The sequence below is a fragment of the Drosophila eugracilis genome, unplaced genomic scaffold, assembly GCF_018153835.1.
Source record: "Drosophila eugracilis isolate 14026-0451.02 unplaced genomic scaffold, ASM1815383v1 contig_2154, whole genome shotgun sequence".
NCBI classification, from domain to species: Eukaryota; Metazoa; Arthropoda; class Insecta; order Diptera; family Drosophilidae; genus Drosophila; species Drosophila eugracilis.
This window is the reverse complement of record NW_024573038.1, coordinates 12164340-12185021: the sequence shown is the minus strand read 5'-3', so window position 1 is coordinate 12185021 and position 20682 is coordinate 12164340. Positions and strand designations below refer to the sequence as shown.

General features: G+C 36.5%; 4 protein-coding genes across 5 annotated transcripts in view; 2 read left to right on the top strand and 2 right to left on the bottom strand.

The window, feature by feature from the left end:
* The window catches only part of LOC108105933 (venom dipeptidyl peptidase 4), a 78371-nt gene that overhangs the window by 36957 nt on the left and 20732 nt on the right, over positions 1-20682 (bottom strand). The window contains exon 1 of one of the 2 annotated variants that reach the window (XM_017212715.2): positions 4225-4338. The exons of the other annotated variant lie outside the window; for it this stretch is intronic. The gene's annotated coding sequence lies outside the window, so the exon portion shown is untranslated. Of the gene's footprint in view, positions 1-4224; positions 4339-20682 lie in introns of those variants that run through there. 2 annotated transcript variants of the gene reach the window in all.
* Positions 4445-5900, bottom strand: LOC108105944. Its single transcript, XM_017212739.1, has one exon. It carries the CDS (start codon positions 5529-5531, stop codon positions 5100-5102), a length of 432 nt encoding a protein of 143 aa, XP_017068228.1. The 5' UTR covers positions 5532-5900; the 3' UTR covers positions 4445-5099.
* Positions 10635-15452, top strand: LOC108105914 (reticulocyte-binding protein PFD0110w; the record flags this gene model as incomplete). Its single annotated transcript, XM_041818343.1, has 2 exons — positions 10635-12816; positions 13330-15452. Coding segments are annotated over 2 exons (4299 nt in total), but the record flags the coding sequence as incomplete, so codon positions are not given.
* On the top strand, positions 15494-16226 carry LOC108105943. Its single transcript, XM_017212738.1, has one exon. It carries the CDS (start codon positions 15637-15639, stop codon positions 16114-16116), a length of 480 nt encoding a protein of 159 aa, XP_017068227.1. The 5' UTR covers positions 15494-15636; the 3' UTR covers positions 16117-16226.

Here is a 20682-nt window from a genome sequence, read left to right as displayed (position 1 = left end):
CTACGAGTAACGGGTATAAAAACACAACAAAGGACAGAGAGGAGTGCAAGAAAGGACCTTTGGGTACAAAAGTTTTTACAATTTTTTTGCATAAATTCAACGCGCCATCCGTTTATTTCGGTTGCACAATTTAAGCGATTTCCGTGACTATCACTGGAGATTTGTTGCCAAAACGAATCTGCAGGCGAAAGCTGCTCAAAATTCATAAAACGAAGGGTGAGAGAGGATGGTTGGCTGGTTAAAATGAAAATGGCTGGAAAAGCGACAAAAAGCGGGTAAAACGAGAGGGGAAAGTGCAACAGTCGCACTCCAGCTTATTGTTGACATTTAGCGCCGGCAGCTAACTATTTCCCGGCCCACGGAAATCTCCTTTCCAACCGCAGTCCTAGTGTTAATTAAGCTTACAGAGCGACCAGACCCGACCGGACCCAGGCCCAGCAGCATAAAGTTGTTAAGTTTTTGTCAAGCCTCGTTCGCTCTTGCTGTTGTTTGTTAGCCCTGCTGGCGGCTTAATTATTTTCATAAATTATATTCTTCTTTTCTTTTTTGCATTTTTCCCTCTCGGATTTTCCGGCTTGTTGTTGCATGTTGGCTTTTCTGGTCATCTCTTTAAATTATATCAATTAATTTTCATTCATTTTTTTACATTTTCTGCATTTTCCACCTTATTATTTTTTAATGCGTCACATGTAGTGGCGGCGGCCCATTGAAATTTGTAATGTCCGGCAATTAATATTTTTTTGCATATGAAATTCAATTGTTTTTTTTGGTCTTAATTGGTGTCAATGAAGAAGAATTCTTCGCTTGCTGATTATTGAGTAGAATTTAATTTCTGGCAGGACAATGAACTTTGGTTGGGCTAACTTGAAGTTAATTAATAATAAAATCTTTAATCTAAATATTAAAAAAAATAATAATAAACTCATTCTTTTCAATTTCATGTCTGAGTAATTACCCCATCTGAAAACTTCATTACATGAATAAAAATTAGCTTTGAAAAATAAAAACAATAATTAAAGCTCCACCTATTACTCACGCTTCATAAATTGCTTAATTGCTTTAAAATAAATGCATTAAATAGACATTCTCACCTAATGACATTAAAAGCAACCTTTATTTGCATTTGTTTTTATGTATTTTATTTATTAAAATTTCATTCATTTTAATTTATGAAGCAGAAAATTGAAAAAAAAAACCATAAAACAGAAGCCAATGGGAAAGATTTGGCTTTGCAAAATGACAAAAAAATCTGCATTTTTGTACGACTTTTGTTTTGATAAGCTTTGAAGAGAGAAGCTTATACAAGCATATATAGTATATATATATAGCTATATATATGAATATTTATTTTCATTTGGTTTTATGTCTTTTTATTTTTGCCGCTTCATGAGTTTCTGGCTCAACGGGGAATTTCTAGTTTCATTTGTTGTTTTCCAGTTTGGGTTTTTTTCTTCTTTCATAGCAAACAAGCTGAGATTAAAAGCTCATTTAATTGGCTTGAAGAGACAATAAAGTGTCGTGTAAATTAAAACCGAACTTGTTTTCCAAAAACACCCAAACCAATCAGTTAGATTTAATTAATCAATTTTTGGAACATTACTCATACGGCATGTAGTTTGCATGGTATATAGGAGGCAAATCTAAATATAGTCGAGGCAAATATATATATACACATAGAGAACGTGGAGCAATTTAAACGGCCTAGTTTTCTTGGACAGCTGGCTGGTGGTTCCCAACCATCCTCCCCCCACCTACGCACATAAATATGCTGAAAGCAATCACAAATTCTCAGTCGAGTGTAGAGAAATCTATTTTTCAATTATGTGCCGTTCCGTTTCTTATATATATATATATATATATCTCCTAAAAAACATTCCCATTATCAGAAGCCTTATCTTCACTCTTAATTTTCACCTCAAACTGCATTATTTGTTTGGGTCTCTTGACCTTTTTTTTCATTTAAGCAGTAAAGTGGAATTTTCTCACGAAGTTCTTAGTTCTCCGCCTGTTGATTGCTTCAATTTTCTGTTAAAATATTTACTCTCGCTTACTTGTTTACTTGTCTGGCCGATTTTGACACTCTTGTGCAAACAAGCAAAAACTTTTGGCCAAGGTTAGTAACAAATTAACATGGACAATTATATTGAAAATTGTGGGAAAACCAAGTTTGGTTTGCCTATAAAATGCACTTTATCTTGTAAAACTTTTGAGTTTTTAAATATAAGGTTGTCAAAGAAGTCTTGCGGTTTAAAATTGATTACAATAATGCGATTGAAGTCAAATATGCGCTGTTTTGTTCTATGACGCGTTCCCAACGAGATGCCAACTTCATAATGCCCCTCTCATAGAAGCTCGCTTCCCTATTGGCAAAAAACTCAGAGCGTGGCGCATCTTCGACCACCTCTACACCAGAACGAAAACGTTGATACCATCGTTGTGCGATGGAAATGGAAACTGTATCGGGTCCATAAACTGCACAAATTTTATTGGCAGCCTGAGATGAATTTTTGCCTTTATCGTAGTAGTACTGTAAAATATGCCGTATTTTCTCTTTATTTTGCTCTACGATTGCGACGCTATAACTCAGGAAAGACTTAAAAGAAAAGACAATCAATCAAACACGTGTTAGCGCGTGAAATGAGCTTTCCAAAAAAGTCACAGTATGACCTAAAGCGACGAATAAAACAAGAACTACGCGCTTTCAGGGCCAACTAGCGAAAATACCGCAAGACTTTTTTGACAATATTTATTGTTAAATTTGCATTTAATTTTTTCCACATTATTTTACCAATTGGAATTGTTTCCGTTAATGTCAGTTTTTTTTCTTTTTTTCTTCTATTTTTCACTTTATTATTAGCATAGAAATTTCCGCAAAGATTGAATTTACGATTGTATATTTTGCCATTTTTCATTATTTTATGGTAATTTATTTAACTCATAAGCCATTGGATTTATGTTTTTATTACCGCCTCTATTTGGGCTGAAAAATTCAATCACATCTAGTCCATAGATTCTTCCACATCACACACTCCCTTGATCACTTTTAGTGGCTTTTCTTCAGCTTCGCTGAGCACTCACACAAAATACCCTCAAAAAGTTTTTCCAATTAGTTTAATGCATCATTTTGTCATTTCGGCAGCCAGCCAAGGATGCTTCACATATTATATTCATAAATGCACAAAGTATATATATATATATATATCTGTACTGGTATATATATAGTTTGTTTAGACAAGTGCAAGCCAAGATTCTAACCACTTCATAACACTGCGGAGAAAATGTCTTCACATGCATTTGTTATTTTTTCGGTTTTTTTGTCTCTTTTTTTTATAAACAAGAAATGCTGCAACCGAAAATACTGAAGAAATATTTTGCTGCCAAAGTTTATTTTACTTTTGGCTTTGTTTCTTTTTATGTTTTCATTTCTTTTTTTCTTCAGTTTTGGCTTTTGCTATTCTGTGGCGTAGACAAAACGGCGGCGAGCACGTTTCCGGTCGCGAACGGCACCGGAATTATAACAACTTGTAAATGAATGGCAAAATTTGATTACAGCCAATGTCAGAAGTCAAAATGAGAATTGCAGAACTAGTTAATTTGAATGGGCAAACCGAAATGGCGAAGGAGGCTGGAAAGCAGAACATAAACAAATTCCAATGGGGTGGGAGAGAGAGGGGGGAAAGATATGTGGAAAAATATTTCGAAAATTTTAATATATTTGTAAGTTTACTTTAATATTCTTTTAGAGGAAGTACTGAAGAAAGTTTTCGCATTTAAGTTTGATTTGGAATTTTTTTTAGCTTTTTGTATTTTTATTTCCAGGCTTTGTTGCTTGCAAAAAGTGTGTTAAATTTTAGAAAAAAGGATTTTTTATCATTAGTTATGCTAAATTTGTAATTTTATACTAAAATCAAGTGAGTGGAACATGTTTTAGTTTAATTTAAATGTCACAAAATTGAACTTTTTTTTAACAAAAACAAACTAAATTTGTTTAAAATGCATTTTTGTTTTTCTTTTAAATAAAATTTCTTTATTATTTTTCTCTGTAGTTTTATTTCTCCCCCTCAAAGCCAAAGGCAATAAAAAAAGTCTCTTTTGAAATCGAACTCCATTGAAATGTATCTCCGTCGTACGTTATTCTGTATCGAATTGTATCTTTATCTTAATCTTTCACCGCCTCTCCCTCTCATTGAAAAAACTGACTTTAGGCACGCGAAAGTCACTTACGTTTACTCCCACTCTAAAAAATGCGACGTAAACTGGATTTTCGAATGCGCGACGGCGACTTCCGCAAGCGTAACCGTAACCGAACCGCACGTGGCGACTGACAAGCGGCAACTGAACTCAACCGCAGCTGGAGAATCGTCGCCAAGCGCAAAGCACTCAAAGTGGGTCCGAAAAATGAGTGGAAAACGTTGTTAGCCGGCGAAAGAGCAGAGCAAAACAAAAGACAGCATTGAGTGGATGAGAGAGAGAGAAGCATGTGGGAGAGTGAGCAAAATCAACAGGTTGCTTAGCTGGTCATTTAACCTCGTTACTCTCTGTGGGTCACACGGGGCGTATGTGCAATATGGCTCATTCGTTGCGTATGTGTTTTTGGCTCAAGTTTGCCGACAAATCGCCGACAAATTGTTTAGGAACATAGAAGCTAGCTGTGTAGCATCACCACCATTTGGATTACCAGCTGGTCTTTAGCCCTGCCTGTGTCTGCCACTCACAGTGCGTATACGTAATGCTGTTTTGGCTTTTGCGGCCAGAGAATTTGTGTTCTGTTTGGTTTTCTGAGTGCAAAGTTCGGCCATAATTCTGGGTTTTTTATGGACATTCTTGTGTGCTTCTTGAAGTGAAGAGTTAAAGGGTTTCTCTTTTCGTGCGTCTAGAAAGGAGTTTTCTTAATTAAATATTAATACCATGTAAGAGTAGATGGAAATTGCTTAGTAAAAGGAGCTTGGAGCTACTAACTTTTCTTAATCCACCATGCAAATTTAATATAATTCATAAAAATATACAACAATACGTGAAACTAATATGAGAAGGCGAGATTAAACTGTTTCCAATCATATCATAGCTAGAATCAGGTTTAATTTCCTTGCCTGACTTGGTCAGGCATTATCATCAGCATTGGAATCATCAATGGGAGTAGTTAGAGAATCTTGTTCATTATTTTCAATAGCCTTTATAGCTAGTGGCTCATCATTCGACTCTATATACATCTGAGACACAATTTTGGAATTCAATTTGCCATCCGAATCAAATTTCTCGACAACCAAAAATAAAATTTCTAATAGCCTTTGACAAGGATCTTCACAATACTCATGTCTACGAACATTATTGATGGCATTCTGGATAGTATGCTTCATTTGCTCTAGCTCAACATTCATGTTCTCGATTAATTCCAGAGTTTTTCTCGAAGCAGCCAATGAAATAGCAATGCGACGTCCCAGATCCTCATGTTCCACTCGCATATTGGTGGCATTTTCCCGAAGGCATTCCAATAAAATAGATCGAGTGGCCAAAGTTCTATTTTCATTCATTTTTTATATGGTAAAAAATATACAGATTTTTATTTATATTATTTAAAGAGTATTTTGTTTTAGTCTGGTAATATAGGACTGAGAAAATTTGAGTTACGTTGAAAGGAAAGGAAAGTAGATTGGGAGTGTAGAGCCTGCTTGGGTGTAGCAAGATGATTGACATCAATTATATTAATTAGCAGAGTAAGCCGATTAGTTTGGTCAATGAATTAAACATTATGAGTGATTTTACGGCCCCCAAACCCCAACCTGAAGGCAGCAAATCAATGTCACTAAAAACATATAATTATCATCATTATCCGGGCAAAAGCTTCGCACCCTCAACTTTTATAGTAGACTCCTTTGGCCGGACTTCTGCTCGGTGTTGCATTCATAATTGATTGTCCTGTGGGCAAATGTGTCCTTTGCCAGGGTCCCTTAGTAGGATAAGCACTTAAGCTAAATGAAGGCAGATGGCTTAATTTTCGTTTGAGTTGCTGGATTCCTTCTAAGCCTTCTCTGCCAATTTCTTTATCTTCATCCTTTCTGTTTAATTTTTTAAATGTGCGAACGTGAAAGCAAAAAAAAATAATATCCTTGGTAATTGGTCAAAGCCCTGGATTCCAGAGGATTTCATTTTTAATGAGAAGCAAATACGTCCTCTGTCCTAATTGGATTAATTGCCAATCCTGCGGGCTCTGGGCGGCTTGCGGTCTCTAGGTCAAAGTCAATACGATAAGGGATTCCTTTGAGTGTTAAACTTTGTCTTTTGTTAACAAAAGAAAGGTTTGGTTCAGGAATGGCTTAGTGTGGGAAATTAAAGAGTTAAATATGAATGGAAAAAGTCAGCACTTTTTGTTAAAATTTGTTAAGAAATTCTCAACCTTCTTAATCTTATCTTCGTAAGCTCATTAAAATGGGGCAAAGAGATGATTAAATGTCTCATAAAATATTCTTATCACCAATTTAATATATTAAATTTGTGTTAAATAAGCAAAATCTCTCTCAATTTTCCCATCAAATCATTATAGAAATTATTTTAAACAGACCACAAATCATATTTAACTTACTACAATAATTAAAACCAGCACAAACAGCAAATTCAAACTGAAATATTCGTAGTCATCAGTTTAATTTTCTATCCGTTTCCTTCAACCGGAATAAGCTTTTCCTCAGCTGTCAACTGGTAAATGCCGAATTCTATCAATTTGCCATTCAATCATTGCACACTAACGTTGCTAAGCCGACTATGCAAATTGAAGTCAAGAGGCATTAAGTCCAATCCCGAAACTAAAACGCTACTCCATGACACAATTGTCAGGGTTTTATCGGCTTATTCCTATGCATGACTGCAGACACACACACGGACTCACTCATCTGCACACACACACACACACACATACAGGGCTCTTATCGCAAAGGAAAAAGCTTTTCCAATTTTCCGCAATTTCTGTTTTTTTTTTGTCTTCTTCTTTCATGTTGAACTCATGTGGCTAGATGCATGCATGGCATATATCGGAAAATCTATCTTTTTGATAGTCTGACTAAGGAGAAGTTTAGTTTGGTTGGGGATTAGCTGAACGACTGCAAATACTCTTGGAATTATTAGAAAAGGTTTTAGTTAAGGGAAATGTTGGGTAAATAAAGTCATTATAGTGGTAACATTTTAGGGAATTTTTTTTCTTTTTTTTTTGTTTAAGAAAATACTGAAAAAAAGGTTAAGCCTTTCCCATTAAACATTCTTTTTAACTCTTCTACAGGGCGGCCCATGTAGCGTTTGCTTTTTGAACTATTGATAATTTTAACTTTGACATTTCAAATGTCATTGTCAATGTGTCAGATATTTAGTAGAAGGTTCGAGGTTTAAAGGTTAAGTTTATGCTCGAAGAAAATTGGGAAATATTAACGTTTTTATGGCGATTTTAAAAAGCAAATCTTCTGTGGGTTAACCTAAAGTATAAGCTCTATATCTTAGCCGTAAATGCAGTAATATTTAGTAAGAAAAACCTCAGTTTTATAAAGCCTAAAAACTTAATTTAAATATTTGATTATAAGCAAATAACATTCACTTCTGCAGTTCAATTTTCCTCTTACTAATCAAATCTCTTTGTGCATTTCCAACTTAGAAACTAAATACAAAATCAATTTTATTTTTCCAATCAAACCCAAATTTAATTTTCCACAAATTTCTTCTGTCCATTTGCTTAATCTTCTTCAAAAGCAAAAGTTAAAGTTCACGGCATGGAAAATTCGTTATGGTAAAATACATGTTAAGAAAAAAAATGAAAAATAATTGAAAGCAAGTTGATTGATTGGCTGAAATATAGCCGTTAACTAAGGTCCTGGCACTACAGACTTTTCTTCAACAATCTCCTTTTCGTCTCGGCAGTTTTTTTTTTTTTTTTTGAAAATTGATGTGCGGTTGAAAGGTGATTTATTGCGGGATGAAAAGGCAAGGCACTCCTCATTTCTCTGTCTGTGGGTTTACTTATCAGGTTTCTGGGGTTCAAGGCTTCCACCATTCAGCGACACATATTTTGTTGGATTTAATGTAGTAATTCAATCAAGGCAACCTTTCTCACAATTTTCAATATAATTGATGATGAATGTAGAGAACTAAATGCTAAAGGTCATGGAGAAATAGGTTGAGTTGGGTCAGGAGAAAAGATGACAGTTTATTGTATAATGAATTGGTAGAAAATCAATATAAAATCAGACAAATTTTATAAGAAGTGGAGCTTGCATATTAATATTCAAAATTTATGATATGGAAGTTTTTATATACTTTGTTATAAATTTAAAATATTTATTATTTCATAAATTTAATATAAAAATAATAGATTTTATAGATATATTTGTTGACTTTTAAATACCTTATCATACCCTTCAAGCATTTTTAAAAATCATTTTCTCACAGCTTAAGTTCATAATCTCCACTTCAAGTTGAATAAGCTCACCTAAAAATAAGAAAAAATAACAAAAATCAATAAAAAATCAATAAAAAAATCAAAAAAAATGTACAATTTGTATATTTTTGATACCCCTTAGTTGCAAAGTAAAAGGGTATATTAGATAAGTTGAAAATTATATTAGGTTGTCAAAAAAGTCTTGCGGTATTTTTATTGAATTTTCAATTGTTCATAAAATTGGTTACAATAACGAGATGCCAACTTCATATTGCCCCTCTCATAGAAGCTCGCCTCCCCATTGGGAAGAAACCCGGAGCGTGGCGCATCTTCGACCACCTCTACACCAGAACGAAAACGTTGATACCATCGTTGTGTGAAGGAAATGGAAACTGTATCGGGTCCATAAACTGCACAAACCTATAAAGTATATATATTCTTAATAAGTATCAATAACCGAATCGAGCCATGTCCGTCTGTCCGTCTGTCCGTCTGTCCGTATGTCTGTCCGTATGTCTGTCCGTCTGTCCATATGTCCTTCCATCTGTCCGTATGAACGCTGAGATCTCAGGAACTATAACAGATACAAAGTTGAGATTAACCATGAAGATTCTTGAGGACCCTACACAGCGCCAGTTTGTTTCAGCATCCTGTCACGGCTATCTAACGCCCTATTATAAAGAAAGTCTTTTTTTGACCTATCGATTTGCTAAAGATTTTTCAAATCGAAACATTATTTCGGTATATATGAAGAAATGTAGGCTAAAAGGTTATAAGGTTATAAAGTTATATAACACAGTAACGGGTATCTTAAAGTCGAGCACACGTCTATGGCGTGTTTCCTTGTTTTCTCTTCACTGCTGTCATAAACCATTTAACAGCTTAAAATCAATAATAGAAAATCCGACAAAAGAGCATTTTGAAGAAGAATTTTGCAATTGACTGAACATTTTCTATTAGTTCTCAGCTCAGCTAGCAATGGCGAGGAATTGCTTTGATAATAAATAAAAATGCCTTTCAATATCTTTAAGATTGAGGCCTTGAACTTTTTCTCATTATTCTGGCTATTAACTATCACTCGACAGGCTTGAGCGACACTTGCCAATTTCCCGAAGCCACTCGACTCAACTATGCCAACTACTTAAGAAAGTTTTTGGCTGCTGCTGCTCTCCTTTGGGGCCATAACACCTATCATTTGCATCTTTCTTGACGCCTCAACCCGGGTACCTTGATTTTCCCCTTCTTGGTTTTCCGGTGACTTTCCTACGTCCAACTACCGCAAGCCGTAACGCGAAAAGTTCGATTGCATTTTTGGGAGTGTGCTGCTTTCCGTCGCATGTGGCACTTTTCTGGTGGTATGCCACCACATGACGCATACGCCACGTTGACTAATTAAACTAATCTCCTCGCTCGATGGCTGGGCAAACACCTTGAGCTGAAATTATTCGAAAATCCCCGCAACATCCCCAAAGCAAAGCACAAAGTTATATCACTTTATTTCTGCGGTTCAACTTTTGCTGTGATTTCAGTTTCGGTTCTCTCATTTTTTCAGCTTTTTCGCTTAGCAATTTAATTTTTGTGCTTCCCTTTCTTTATATATATATATGTATATTTTTTTTTTTTGTTGGCCTTCCCGCCGTGTTTGCGTAGCTGAAATTGTTTTCCATTTCAGGTTTTTCCGCCCGCCCGCGGGGACGTAAAAAAGCGGGAGCTAGAGGTATTGCCTTGGTTGCTGGCTGCTGTCTGCTGGCTGGGATCGGGAGACGCAGTTGCGACTCCCTGTTGGGTATCCATTTCAAGTGGCACTGTAGCCACAACCTGTGCCATGATAACGAGTAAATGCTGCTCAGGGCATGGCGAATTGCATTGGGTTTCCCACAGAATTTATGCTGCTTCTTTTGGGGATGCTTAAAAGTTGGAATGAGTTCGGTGACAGGCGTTTTGGGGGAAGCATAGGTAATCTAGCACGATGGGTGCTTACTTTCGGGACATTCTTTAATGATAAGTTATCATTGCCTGAGTTATTTTGCAATAAATTTTATTTTAAGGATTTAAGATAATATTAAGTTTAGATTTATAGCAGTTATATTCTGTTTCCTGATAGTTCTGCACCTCCCCTCGATAGTTAATAAGCACAGCATGCAAATTGATTGGCGGTCAGTTTTCTTTTTGCCAAAAGGTAACTAATAGTGCTCTCTCTCTTTGCCCAGTTAGTTGAACTTGGCTAACCGGCATCAGAGGACCACGGGACCGCAGTAAACGTGACGAAAATGAAACCAAAGGTGAGTTCGTTGGCGCCAGCAACCAAGATGTGTTCATTGAACAATGCGAATGTCATGCACAGGTATTGATTGCGTCACTACTGGCACTGCTATCTGCAATCAAGGCGGTGGAACCCCAACTAAACAGCCATGACTATGGAAGTCTTCTTTATCAACTAAGAACAGTGCCGGAAAGTGACCAGTGCGAAGACTACAACGATATTACAAGGTGGATGGATGAGCGGGTTAAGCTTAATGCCCAGCTGAAGGAGTTTCAGGAAGATATTGGGGCTCTTCAAAGCTCTCTCAATGGAACAACTTCTTGCTGCTCCTATGAAAATACCACCCTGCTATTAATCAATGAAAATGTAAATGCAATAATGAAGCAGAGTGGATTAGAAGTAGAGGAGCCAGAAGCCAGCGAAGACCTTGGAAGGAATCTGGAAGATATTTTATCCAAGATCAAACAGGCTGTTTTCAATGCCTTTAACATTTGCTGTGAAAACTGGCAAGAAAAAATTGACAAGTTTAAAGTTGAATTGGAAGAAAGAGTTCAGAATATGGCCAAGAAATTAAAGGAGGAGAAACCCAAAGACTCAAGTCCGATGGAGGAAGAACTTGAAGTGCTGGAAAGTCAAATAAAAGATCTCAAGTCCAGCTTGGAAAAATTACAAAATCAGAATAATGGTCCAGAAGTAAGGAGCAATTGTTGCGATGAACTAAAAGGACAAATTCAAGATTTAAATACCAAAACTGACATGGCTAAGAGCGCAGCAGATGAGCAAATAAAAGCCATAGAAAATCAGATCAAAAAACTAAAGGACAACCAACAAAATCTTGAAGACAAGACAACTATTTTGAAAAATACTATTAATGAGAAAACGGAAAATGTTTTGGAGAAGTGGAAGAAAAGTTGTGAAAATGATAAAAACTTAAAAAGTGACTATGTGGAAAATGATTTCCTAATCGATTTGGGTAAAAAAGTTAAAAGCCTACTGAAGTTCATAAAAAATCACCCAAATAAGTTGGTTAACCTTACAAAAGGCGAATCATCCACTAATTATGGCCAAATCCTTGACTCCTGCTCCCACCATAACGAAAAGCTAAGTAAAATGTTAGTAAAACTTCAAAACACAATAAAACCAAAACCAAGAACTGGGGATAAATCTCCGCCAGTGGTCTCCCAAACTGAAGATCTAAAAATAACTTCAGAAAGTAATAAAAATTGTTCATCTAATGAAAAGCTTAGAGACCGCATTGAAGACCTTCAAAAAGAAAACAAAAACATCAGTGAAGAAGTGAAAAATTTCCCCAAATGCTGTGAGAAAATTGAAGATCTTACCCAGCAAGCTGATAGATTGAAAATAAAACTCGAAAAGATGAATCAGACCTTCAATGATCACAAAAAAGCTAATAAAAACAGTTTACAACCCTTAAAAGATGGCTTAGATGCAGCTCTAAAAAAGTTAGTCAACTTGAATCAATCAGAAAGTAGTGATCATTTTCAGGATCAACTAAACAAGATTAAAAGGAAGCTAAGCCAAGGTAACTTGGATTTGGGAAAAATGAAAAACAAACAAGATTATATTCTAAAGGTTATAGAAAATGCCACAAGCCAAGCTAACTCTAATGAGTTGGAGAAACTTCAAAAAGATTTCGAAGAGTTCCGTCTTAATGTCGAAAGGAAGTTAAAAGATTACAAAAATAAAAAGTTGGAAAAACCAGCTAAAGTCAAGGAACGCGAGAAACGTATAGAAGAGCTCACCGATAAAGTTCGTCAGGATAAGGCTAAATTGCTGAAAACTCTTAAGCGCCATGAGGAACTGGAAGAAAAGGTCAAAGATAAATTGGAAAAACTAAAAACACCTTCGAGTATAATGCTTGGGTGCCAGAAAAAGTGTAAGGAAATGAGCAATATGGATGTGCTGAAAAATCAAATCAAAGAAGCGGAAAAGTTGGTTAAACAAAAAGTAGTTTCAAAACCAATTCAAGAACGAAAACCATTACTAAAACCCGTGCCGAAACAAGTAACAAAACCGTTAAAAAAACCGACACCAAAACCCAAAAAAAAATATCCTGAAGTCTATATAGGTGGCGTTGACTATATTCCTCTTCCGCACAGAGGAAAGGGAGTGCAATAAGCAATATTTATCAGAATTTACTTTCAATTTTGCTTATTGGAATTCAACTTATAAATTGATTACTATATTCGAATTTAATGTTTTTCCCCATGAAGTTTCAGAAATAAACATTTTTTAATTTACATTTTCTTTAAAGTTTTTTTCATTTAAACGATAGTATTTATGTGTATTTCAAGACAAAAGACTAGTAGGCTGACTACATGGTCACCCTAAATATCGATATAATTCCGATAACCGATGAAGCGAGGTTAAGCTAGATCATTGATTGTTAAGCATTTTTTTATTGGTTTCAAACTTGGGTATAAACCACAAATAGACTTTTGCCAAAGCTAAAGCAATTCCTCACTATTTAGATACTTTTGCTTAGATCTAACCAAAAAGCTCAAAGTTCTTTAAACTAAATAACAATTTCTGCAACTCCCCTTGTTCAGTAATAAGCACAGCATGCAAATCGATTGCTGGTCAACTAGGTAACTAATAGTTCTCTCTCTTTGCCCAGTTAGTTGAACTTGGCTAACCGGCATCAGAGGTCCACGGGACCGCAGTAAACGTGACGAAAATGAAACCAAAGGTGAGTTCGTTGGCTCCAGTGTAGAAGATGTGTTCATTCAACAATGCGAATGTCATGCACAGGTATTGATTGCGTCACTACTGGCACTGCTATCTGCAATCAAGGCAGTGGAACCCCAACTAAACACCCATGACTACGGAAGTCTTCTTTATCAACTAAGAACAGCCTCGGAGACTGAGCAGTGTGATGACTACAACGATGTTACGAGGTGGATGGAAGAGCACATGAAACTTAATGTATATTTGGAGAAGTTTAAGAATGATCAGTCTTCTCTACTGATTTTCCTCAATGAGACGATTTCTTCAAAGATTTGCCGCTTCTATGAAGAGAACACTTTGCAATTAATTAATGATAATTTAAAACAAGACTCTGGCAATGAAGTTCAGCATATACACACTGGCAACGAAGTTCAGAATACAGAAACTGGCACCGACACACAGCTTATTGTTCCTGAAGCTGATCTAGACAAAAATCTGGAAAATATATTATCTCAAATAAAGAAAAACTACCCCAAGGGCTTAAAAACCTGCTGTGAAGATTTGAATTCATCAATCAACGAGCTCAAAGATGAACTGGGCAAGAGACTAAAGAATTTGACAGAAAAATCTGAAGTTGTAAACCCAGGAAACTCTTCGCTGAAGGACGTTCTTGAAAAGAAACTAAAAATGTTGATGGATGAAATAGAAGACATAAAACAGAACTTGCAGATGTTGCAACCAAAATTAAGTGGCAAGGAAGGAAGCACAAAATGCTGTACTGAAATACAAAAAGATGTTAAGAATTTAAACGATAAACTAACTATAATGAAAACCCAAGCTGATAACCGAGTTCATAGGCTAGGCAGTCAGCTAAAGGATCTCAAAGATAAGCAACGAAATAACTATCAAATAGTATCTCATTTAAACCAAACTACTGTTAATCGCGTTGAAAGTATTAAAGATATTCTTAATAACTGCGAGAATAATTGCGTTAAGAAGAATGTTATTGATGAAAATAACTTGGAAAAGATTAAAAACATGAAAAACCTACAAGTACATGTGGAAAAAAATGATTTAAATTTTATCATTCAGTCGCCAGCAAACTTAAGTGAAAAACTTGAAACCTGTAAGAAAAATATCGAAAAACTGACTGAAATCCAATCTCAAATTGAGTACTTGATAAATAATAAAACAAATACATGTTTTAGATTAAGAGACGCAGAAAATGTAGGTCAAGTGACTTCTGATGGAAGTGTTTCTAATGATCAGTTGGGAAGCCTCATGAAGGAGTTACAAAAAGAAAGAGAAATTTTGCACAAGAAACTTGAAAAGTTTGAAAAGTGCTGCCAAAATATTGTTCTCCTTCACGGACGAGCCTTAACTTTAAAAAATGACTTAAAACTAATCAATGAAACTTATAAAGATTATATTAATATTTTAGCATACGAATTAGATGGCTTAAAAGACCACATGGATGAAGCCCAGCAAAAGTTGTTCGAAAGTCAATCAAGAAATATTGACGATCCTGGGGAGCAAATAAAAATGGTCAATAAGGAGATGGATAACCTCATGATGAAATTAAAAATTCTGATTGACAGAGAGGTGGAGGTGGTCAAAGATTGGAATAAACTCACAAATTCAACACCCCCATCTGATGTTTTGGACAATTTGGAAAAGAATTTAGATAAGTTTAGTGAAGATGTTGATAAGCAATTAAAGGATTTCGAAGTTCAAAAACTGGACAGCAAAGATCCCTTGGGATTACTTCAAAGTTTTAATAATAAAATCAATCAAGTTGTAAATAATGTGAGAAATGCAAGTACGAACTCTCAAAAACGGAATAATCAGATCCAAGATCAGATTAAGGAACTGCAAAAGCAAGCCACTTACATGCTGGAATGCAAAAATCAGTGCTTGCAGATCAACAATTTGAATGATATCATAGATCGGGTAGAGGACCTGGAAGTGGCGGTTAAGACAAAGGTAACTAAGTTTAGGATTAGATTTAAATTTCTGAAATTTCTGAATCTTTTTTGTTTCTTTTCAGAAAACCAAAAGTTAAGTTGGTTAGATTTTTAAATATATATTTTTTAAGCTCACTTTTTACTTTACAACAAGTTTATTCCTATTATAATTTCTCAGTGAATATAAATACAAAACCAAGTTCGTTAAATCTTCATTTTATTCTAACATAAGAAGGAAACTATATACATAGTTCTATTCTATATAGCAATATGTATATCAATGATTCTTTTTTCACTGCTTAAATATGTTCGAGATTAATATCAACTTCGATTTGAGTGAAATGATACGCTCGGAACACAAAAGAATCGATGATGCCCTGGACATATGCGACTTGATAACGAAGGACCTGAATGACTGTCTGAGTGTTGTGAATGCGATGAGCCAAAAGTACAATGCCCCAGGACGTTACATCATCTCCATGGAACCTTTCACCGAGGACCATCCGATATTTGGCGATGAATCCACTGATATTGATGCTACGTCCATTAAAAGTTGTGACTCCGAACTGGAGATGTTGAGTCAGCTTTATGGAGCCAGAAGTGCCCAGGAACTAGATGAATCCTATGTAGATGTTCGTTATAAGTTTATCAAATTAAAGCGTGATTTTGAAGCCACCATGATCCATTGTCAGAGGATTGTTGATCATGCAGATCGTCAAGAGAAGATCACTCATCGAATGCTGAAAAACTCAAGGACTATGAAGAAGAAGTTATGCCGTCACTAGGAATGCTAATTCTTTCAAACTAAACTATTCCATCAAACTCGGGGAGCGTGTGTAAATTGCAAATTGTGTCGACACTTGGCAGCTTTTATTAAAAATTACTGTCACCATTAGCCGAGTTGCCCGATGACTTTTTAGAGGCAAACGGAGAACGGGTCGGGGGTCCAACTTTCCAAAACTCATTTGGCCTGACATGAAAATGAGGCAAACTTTTTTTTTTTATCAGAGTCTCAGTTTTTCGTGCGACACAAGTTTTCCCTGACGTTGAGCACGACAATGATGATGATGATGATGATGATCATTATGACGAGGACGATGGGACAGACAGTAACAAGTCAGCTGCATGTTTATGAGCACGACAATGGGTAAATATAAATACGGACATGCGAGAGAAAATATGTTGGGGGAAACATGAGAAATTGCCAGGGCAAAACTTGAGATAATGTAATGCAAAAGTGGCCCAGGACCAGACGACGCAACTTTTCCATAACGCTTTTCCAACTCTTGGCTTTCGCTTGGCTTTGTGTTTGTATTTGTGTAATGTTTTTCTGGAACCCCACCCCCCTCCTCCCACCCAAACTTGGAAGCTCTTGAAAGGGGAATCCCCGTACTTCGTTAGTGGCACAAGTAGCCGAGTAACAAGGACCCCTGGCCGGCCAACTGGACAGCTGCAAGGACAACATAAAACAGTGAAGTTTTGCATATTTAAAGTAATATCAACGGGGGGAAAAACAAACTTTTCTTTTTCATTATTTTTCTTGTTTTCTTTTTTTTTGTTTTTGGTTTATTACCCAAGGGGGTGTGTGTGTTTGGTCCATTGAATTGAGGCATCGGGATCAGGAGGGCTCTGAATGGGTCTCAAAAGGTGTTCATTGAGTGAATGCTGCGGTCATTCTTTGTGATGAAATAGTTGAAAGGTTTGCCCTGCCAGCTAGGGGGAAACTCTAACAGGAGTGCTACAGTTTGAACCTGGAATTAGTTTAACTTAATTTAGCTGGCCCTTAATCAGGACTCTAACTTCTATTGGTTTATTATCCTGAGAGCTCTCTAAAGGATACGCTTCATATATTAACGAGCACCTTTTCTAGCAGTTTTATACTGACTTCAGTATGAGTTCAGGTTTGTGTAAGGTATTTTTAGATTACAAGGGTATATTCTTTATGATTTCTTATCAAACAAAATAGTTATTTCATGTTAAGAGCTTAAAATTATTTAACATTCTTAGAAGAAAGAAAGTTCATAACCCCCATCCTTTTTTCCCCTCAAAAACTTAGTTTTAAAAAGCAAAAACCGTTTGCCAAGTATCTGAATGTCGGATGCCATCGAGTAAATAGAGCTGACTTGTGTTATTTATATACTTCTTATGCCCAATGGAGCCACAGCAAACATTGGCCATTAAACAGCGCTTTATGGGGCCTACATCTCTGCACAGCCGCGCCATCGATTGATATGACTTTCAGAATTTATTAGCACTTTAATGGGGCCCAGGCAAGACCAGAGACTTGGCCACCCCAGTATGTGGAATACTCAGAACTGGATTCGGCATTCAAGTGCAGCACAAGCACTGCTTCAAGCATATAGCTCTCTACCAATTTGTGAATGACCCTTGAACTCAGCCAGAAAAGCAGTCTGCTTTTGGGGAACTATTTTATGCTGGCCAAAATCAAAGTCGGAATATGTGCTAGAACCGCCAAATTGTTTTTTGCACGTTCGTTTAGCCACAAATGGAGGCTGAAACCCTTCTACTTCCGGCTAAACCATATTCTCTGGCTAAACCATACTCTTCGGCTAAACCATACTCCGGGTAACTCATACCCTCCGGCTGACCTCTACTCCTGCTAAGTGTATCCGGAATAGGCATTTGTTCAATACCAACATGAGCTTTTGCAGAAACCTCCGTTTTCGGTTTGCCTTCTCGATTTCCCCATCCTGTTTGTGCTCAATGTGTGTGCGGGAGCCATTTAGAAAAGATTTGGCAAACAAGTTTGTTTAATTAAGATTTCCTACGGGCCAGTTGATTGACTTTAAGTGCCGAGAACTAACCGAATTAATGAGCCAGGCACCCACACAGCCAAGATGAGAACTCCAGACGGTGTCTGGGGAAATTTCATTCAGAAGTTGAAGGCTGATGCGGGTGCAGTCTTTAGAAGGAACAAATATTTGTTGGCTTAGTTTAAGGGAAAATATTCCTTGAATGATTGCTAGAATAAAGTTGAGTAAAAGAAGTTTTTAGAACCCAAAATGGGTTATCTTTAAATGATAAATAAAAACCACTTAATCATTCACCAAATTGACTAAATTATTAACCATTCGTTCCAGTAAATTGCTGTTTGCTTGAGGAATTTAACTATCCCTTCGAGCCAAACAGCTGAGATACGCCCAAAAGGGATTCCATGTTAACTGAATTAATGAAACAACCCACAGGGAAAGCCTACAAAAGTAGGCAAAAAAAAAAAGAAAGTTCATAAATATGTAGGAATTTTCCCGAAAAAGAAAAGTGGGCAAAAGGGAAAACACGCTAAGCACTTCCGTATGAATAAATATTTAATCAATCAATTTCGACAATTTTCCTTTATTTTTTTTCGTAGCTCGTCAAATGCATAAACAGAATGGATACAATTTCATTTTCATTTGCCGAATGATGATGATGATGGTGATGAGCGTGATGAGGATGCCTTTGTTGCTGTCGTCCAGGCATAAAAAACAAGTCAGACACATAAAAGTAGATTTGATTGAAATGCTAATTTCCACAGATTACCAACGGAGGAAAGATTGACGCGAAAAAGGCTCAAGTTCAGTGTTGCCAGTTTGGGGTTTATTTTGGGATAGGTAAGAAGATGGCTAGCTTTTTTCGACTGGTATAGGCTGGAAAAGTGCTTGAGAGAGACCTTGTTTTTGGTACGATTGGTTCGATTTCTAATTTATAATTGACAGATTATCAGTATTTATTATAAGTATTACTTATTTCATAAAGTAAAATGATTTTTACAGAATTACTTTCTATATAAGTTTACCTTTTAACCTCTTCCCAACTGGTTTATCTTTTTCCTCGCTTTTTTGTCAGATTTTCCTATTTTTAAATGGCCTAGTCCCCATTACTACTCGAGTCACTAGAAAATGGACAGTCATTGAGGAGTGTTAGTCATCACAATCATCATCATCTGAATCGACATCGGGGCCAGAAAGCCTTGTTGAGTGAGGACCTACTGGGCCAAAATGACAGGACACTCTCTCAGTCAATGCGAAGCCCATCAACCACAGCCTCAGTTTCGGTTTCAATTTCGGTTTCGATTTCAGTGCGATTGATTTCCCATGAATGCTTCGCTTTTCCCCGCGCCATTTTCCACTTACCCAGCTGCTGTGATTATCGAAACGTTATTAGTTTGTCTGCTGCCTGTGACAGGTTACATTGAACTTGGGGATTTTCTCCGTTTAGGTCGTCTCTTCGGCATTTCATATTGTAAACTGTGCGTGTGTTTTGGGGGTAACCGAAAATCAGGAAAAAGTGTGACGAATTTGCTTGAATTTATGTGGCCCAGGTTGGTTCATGTTTAGCTTTTTGGATTTTCTGGCATTTTGTAATTGAATTTTCATGTGAGGTTCTGATATTGAAATTTTAATGAATCGATAACATGGAAGGCCAGACTTCAAAGCACTTTACAGTCGGAAATTAAAAGCTGAAATCGTTGCTTTTAATTGATACTATTCCAATGTTGTGTCTTTTTAATTGGATTTTGCGAGTCAAGTTTAGATTGCTTAAATAAACAGACAACAGCTTTATGCTAAGCTAAATAGTAACTTTGCATAAATCGGAGCTATTATATGCCATTTTAAGTCAGGGTTAAAGTTACGAATTTATCTTGGCACTCGAGTATAGTTTTCCAACCGTTTTACCCACTCAGGCAGCCATTCATTCAGCCGAGTGAGTTCACTCAGTCAACTTGGTTATCAGACACACAGTGCGTGTAGTCACAACATTGAGGCAAAGTTTACTTAAGCATGAAGCTAGCGGGGAGGAGTTGTGACAAAATGCGACTCCCTAGGACTCCGACTGTGGACCATGACAAACGGCTGTAGGATTCAGAGAATGGTAAGGAGGATTCCGAGAAGCACCAGCAAAAGCAGCAGCAGCAGCTGCCACATGCCACAGTTGCACCAGTTGGAGTGATAAACGCACTGCACAATTGCTGCCGTCGAGATTTGCCAGCTGACAAAATGCTTCTGACATTTTTGCAAGTTAACAATAAAAATATATCAAATAATTTAACGCTGCTGTGACTGCAGTTTCTTTTTTTCTTCATGATGGTACATTATGTCTGGTTTCATTTTCAGTTTTGCCCTCAAATACAGTTTAAGTTTCAGTTTGTATTTTTTATTTTTCCTGCCAATAAATGCGAGCGGCAGCCAACGAACTTGAAGAATGTCCTTCCTTATTTATTGCTTTTAACATATTTGTTTGGCCCCAAGGCAATCTGTCTTTGTATGTGAATGTGGCGAAAGGCAAATGCAAATTTCAGTCTCAAATTTTCCTCGACTTTGTGTTTCACAAAAGTTTTTCCGACGAAAACA

Bases quoted from the DNA above. Each gene is read 5' to 3' on its own strand.
- LOC108105944 (XM_017212739.1), bottom strand. From the start codon at position 5,531: ATGAATGAAAATAGAACTTTGGCCACTCGATCTATTTTATTGGAATGC.
- LOC108105943 (XM_017212738.1), top strand. From the start codon at position 15,637: ATGTTCGAGATTAATATCAACTTCGATTTGAGTGAAATGATACGCTCG.